The sequence below is a fragment of the Malurus melanocephalus genome, unplaced genomic scaffold (genome assembly GCF_030028575.1).
Source record: "Malurus melanocephalus ecotype Western Australia unplaced genomic scaffold, MMel_1.1 scaffold_580, whole genome shotgun sequence".
In the NCBI taxonomy this organism is placed as follows: domain Eukaryota; kingdom Metazoa; phylum Chordata; class Aves; order Passeriformes; family Maluridae; genus Malurus; species Malurus melanocephalus.
The window spans coordinates 128,372-133,393 of NW_026623812.1; the positions used below are offsets into that span (position 1 = coordinate 128,372).

The 5,022-nt window shown below is 36.7% G+C and overlaps 1 protein-coding gene across 1 annotated transcript in view; it reads left to right on the top strand.

The window, feature by feature from the left end:
- SLC17A6 (solute carrier family 17 member 6) overlaps nucleotides 1-5,022 on the top strand; it is a 31,065-nt gene that overhangs the window by 19,980 nt on the left and 6,063 nt on the right. Inside the window, exons 5-8 of the mRNA XM_057382709.1 lie at nucleotides 1,531-1,618; nucleotides 1,732-1,818; nucleotides 2,732-2,874; nucleotides 4,696-4,845. Of these exons, the coding sequence (XP_057238692.1) occupies nucleotides 1,531-1,618; nucleotides 1,732-1,818; nucleotides 2,732-2,874; nucleotides 4,696-4,845 (468 nt within the window). The remainder of the gene's footprint in view (nucleotides 1-1,530; nucleotides 1,619-1,731; nucleotides 1,819-2,731; nucleotides 2,875-4,695; nucleotides 4,846-5,022) is intronic.

Genomic DNA, 5,022 nt, shown 5'->3' on the forward strand with positions numbered 1-5,022 from the left:
CTTCCTCTTCCTCTTCCTCTTCCTCTTCCTCTTCCTCTTCCTCTTCCTCTTCCTCTTCCTCTTCCTCTTCCTCTTCCTCTTCCTCTTCCTCTTCCCCTTCCCCTTCCCCTTCCTCTTCCCCTTCCCCTTCCTCTTCCTCTTCCTCCTCCCCTCCCTCCTCCCAAAACAACAAATTTTTAGTCCTGTGATGGATGCTTCTTTGCTCCTCAGGGTCACACAACTTCTGCTGCATTAATTGCTTTTAACCAATGTACTTTATTGTATAAAAATATTCCAAAAGGGGGTACAGAATGTGCCTGAAATTCAGGTGGCTGTCAGCCAATTTCTTGAAGYATGTGTGTATAAATCTGGATCCATTCCTGGCAAGTGATCCATCTTTTGRCTGCAAAGATGAGAGGAAGAGAAGTGGGTAATTACAAAATAAAATAGCTATTGTAGACTCACACCTTTCTCGGATACTGTTCAAAGGAATTATAAATGCCAAACATTCCAAACAAGACTTTTGGAAAAAGGTTGATGATAAATCATGGCAATCTTTTGATTACATCTTTATATATTTTTTTTWAAATGGTAAAATACTGAAAGGAACATGAGACTGGTTACAGGATCTTCTCCCAAAACAGCAAAAGGTTTTTTACAACTTTCTGAATATTGAAGGTCATAATCTCAACACTTGTGATGCCCTCAATATTTGCAAGAAGTTGTTAATTTTTTCTACTTTTTGCAGAAGAAACAAAAAATCAGATTAGGAGAAAAGTGAATCCATATAACCTATATAATCTATATATGGTGTGTATGCATACACCATAATTCTTAATCAGGAATTTCATGGACAATTATTGTACATTTCATATTACATTTTCTAAAATTTCAACACTGCAAGTTGAGTTTTTCTATTGCTGAGTTAAAGGCTGGTTTTATAGAGTCACCTAAAATGCAGCTGGTTTAAAATCAAGTCAAATTACACCAGTCAGTTATTTCCTTTATGTGCTCAAGAAGGCTTGTTAAAGACAGAGTGAAAAACTTCTCTCTTAAAATTATATTTCTAAGCTGTTACACATCTTATTTTCTAATTTTAGAGCAGTGGCAGTTTAATATGTATTTCCCAAATTATACTTTAAATGTTGGTTAAAAAAAAAATCAGGGTTGGATAAATCTGTCCTGCAATAGAAATTCTTCAGAGGGTCTTTGTTTTAACCCTTTTTTTGACTGTGGCTCTTGTGCACTAATACTCTTCCTCTTCTATTAATTGCAAATAATTCCTTTTCCTGGAAGTGGGAGGGGGAGCAAAAGGCAAAGTGTTTTATATYTGTCTCATAAGATCTCTTAAATGATTTGTTGTGCTGTGCAAAACCCATTTCAACTCGAGTAGACGTTGAATTTTTTTCTGTGGCTGCGCTCGGACTTTGCTATGAAAGTGCAAAGCGTTCTCAGCTTTTTGTCTGTAGCGATTAAAAATGAAAACAGCTCATGCAAAGACGATGATGAACTGATCAGCTTTAGCTAACTTGTGGCACACCCATTCCCCAGGGGGTCACCTACCCTGCCTGCCACGGCATTTGGAGCAAGTGGGCCCCCCCATTAGAAAGAAGTAGGTTAGCAACCACTTCCTTTTGTGGTAAGTAACTTCCTATTTTTGCCTTTTTTTTCGTTCGCAATGGGCGCCTGGTTTGAAACTGACTTTATTCTCCTTTTTTTTTTTTTTTTTCATCTACTTGTCTTGTTTTGTAGGTTCCTATGCAGGAGCTGTCATTGCAATGCCTTTAGCTGGGATTCTAGTGCAATACACGGGGTGGTCTTCTGTGTTCTATGTGTATGGTACGCATTTCTGCTCCTTTCGCTCCAGCCTTGTGTGACCTCTCTCTGCCCTTTCTAAAAATGGGAAAGCTACTGCTAAGAGGACAAAAAAGCCCAGAGAAGTGGGACTGCAAAGCTAAAAATACAGGCCAGGRAAAAGAACAATGGAAGAAAAGGATTTAAAGGGAAGAGTGTGTAGGAAATGAGAAGAGGAGCAAACTCTTCATCCCTTTCAGCACAAGCAGTGCAGAWTCTGTGCAGATCTGTGCTCAGATCTATCTCTGCTTACCTTAACATTTATAAAACTGCAAATTTAGAGTCCCTGCCCTGAATAAATTGTCCCGTTTTTTACCTGAGGACCTACATAACTTTATCCACACTTGTGTTAACCTGCACTGATGGAAAAGAACTCCCCGAGGGAATTCATTCTGCATTTATGTGAATCAGGTGGAAACCTTATAGAAATTTATGCTATAGAAATTTAATAAACTAYTCAGGAAGTGCATAGCTATGTTGAAAAAAATCCTGGAGTCTTCTATTTTGCTGATAAAAAAATGTAGTGCAGTAATCAAACTAATCAAACAGCATCTTAAGGCAGAATGGACCTTCATTTACAGTTTGGTGGGATGAAATGGGAGCAGTTTCCTTGCATTGCCTTGCACAAATTTATGTCAAGATCAGTGAATATTCACTTATGGTGAAACCATCCTGTAAATGAAGCAGAGAACACCTCACTGTGCTCCAGCCCTGCATGAATTTTGCACAAGTGTTATTCACAGGATCAAACTCTCTGTTGCAGAGTTACCTCTACTGAGATAACTCAGTAAAGAAGCACTGACCTTTTAAATTTGTCRCAATTCCTCTCAGATTTTTCTTCCTTGTTTCACTGCTTTACTGTACGTTTCTTTTCAAAGTCTTTCTTTCCATCCCAAAGGGAGCTTTGGTATAGTCTGGTACATGTTTTGGCTTTTGGTTTCATATGAGAGCCCTGCCAAGCACCCYACGATCACAGATGAAGAAAGGAGATACATAGAAGAGAGCATTGGAGAGAGTGCCAACCTCCTCGGTGCAATGGAAGTAAGAATATTGCTCACACATCCTTTTCTGTAAGAAAAAAATCCCAGCACCCAAGTAAATAAAAAAAAAACCAACCAAAAAATCACTCTTGTTTAACACCAAAAAGCACAATTGGAACAGCTGCATTTTTGGAGGGTGGGAAGATCTGAAATCTGCTGGTGTATTTCTGGTTTTGCACCCAGAGAGCACAGGTTCCAGTTCTTCCAGCAGATGACTCATGGAATTAATGCCTCTTTTTCTGCTCCAAAGTATAAAAAAGAGGTACAGCTTCCTATTTGAAACTGCAGCTTTATTTAGATTTTTTTTTCTTTGCATCTTGACTCCAAGCAGTTAGTTTCCTTCCTATACAGTAATTTCTGGAAGGTTTTCCTCTCCCTAAAAACAAACAGCAGAAAAAGCACTATTCAGTGTTTCTTGAGGTCCCCAGAACATCAGAAAATGCCAGTCCTTATTGTTTTGTGTTTTTTCTTTTGCCAGAAAGTTGCAATGGAGCATGCTTTGATATCCATAAGAACATTTCCCATTTTTGCAGTAATTTTGCTGGAAACAAGCCTCTTATAATCTGAAGAGTTCTGTCCTGGTTTAGCTCTCAAGAACTGCTAAAAACCTCATATGAACTCAGAATTTTCCAGCCACTTAACACTCCTATAATGCTAAATAATTTATTTCTGTAACTGCTGAAAGCTTTAAAGAAATTATTGCCATATTTGCTGACTCAGGAAAAATTTTAAAAAAAATTGTTTAAACCTCACTTCATCTGCTTAAATTTTTGCACTGTTCATTCCCAGTAGACCCTCATTATGTTTTTTATTTAGTCAGAACCCTGGTTCTTGATTGAACTCAGGAATGAACAATTTTTGTCTTAATGAAAAACTTTGTTCCATRTTAAACAAGGAACTGAAAATATTACAGAGTAATTTCTTTGATAGCTGACATTTTTAGGTGTCATTGAGGGACTGTCTCTGTTGATATTCAATAGCATTCAGTGGTGCTCATGGTTTTGAAAATCTGATGTTGAAGTGAGCTACTTCAAAGGATGTCCATGCAATTGTAATTTGGGCTGTATAATTTCTGTCTATTTTTTATTGTGGCTTTTCAATTTAAAAAATCACCTTTTTTTTTCTTTTTTTAAAAGTGATTACTTTGTATCAATAGTTCAGTTGCTTCTAAAACATTTAAGCTGAAATTCTTCCCGTACCATCACATTAAATTTTCTGGCTTCCCATTAATTAAGTGAATTAATCCTTACCTCTGACTTAAGTGTAATTTATACAAAGAATTGCACATATCCATGTATGGGCTGCTTTTCTCTGAGGAAAAGCCAATATTCAAACCAATAGTAGATTAAATCCAGCCTGAATTCTTGCTGAAGTGATTTTCAAGCACTTTTCTGGGTATGGATCCTGTATTTGGATCAACACAGATGGGCAGAACTCTGGGCTSGTGGACAGGTGCTGGGACTCAGCAGGATTGTCCATCTGTCTTTTTTTTTGTTGTTGTTTTTTATTATGCAATTTATTTTAAAAATACAATAAAACAAACAAAAAAAATGTTGACCAAGCAGTTTTACCAAGCAGTTAAAAAAGAAAGCAGAATACTTCAATTAAGATTTAAATGCTGAAATGCCTTTTTGCAATAAATCTGGATGAAATTGTGTAGTTGCAATGTAAAATCTGACTGTTGCCTTACATACAACATCATTGTCTTTTAAAGACATTATTATTTTGGACTTATGTCTATGAATGTTCATGTTTATATGAAAAGAAAGATGGATATTTGACAATGATCACATGCTAACTGCATCCCCTTTCTGTGTTTCAGAAATACAAAACACCGTGGAGAAAATTTTTTACATCCATGCCAGTCTATGCAATAATAGTTGCAAACTTCTGTAGAAGCTGGACTTTTTACTTGCTGCTAATTAGTCAGCCTGCTTACTTTGAGGAGGTGTTTGGATTTGAAATAAGCAAGGTATGTAAAACAAAATGTGAAGTTTTGTCTTAACTAAGTAAATATCAGAGCTACTTTTGTAGTATTTATGAGGAATAAGAAAGAAAGTTGTTCTGTGGTTTTATCACGGATTTACATCTTAAACTTTACTCATCCCAGTTCCTGTTTCCTTGACCAGCACGAGTCAGTGAACTAAAA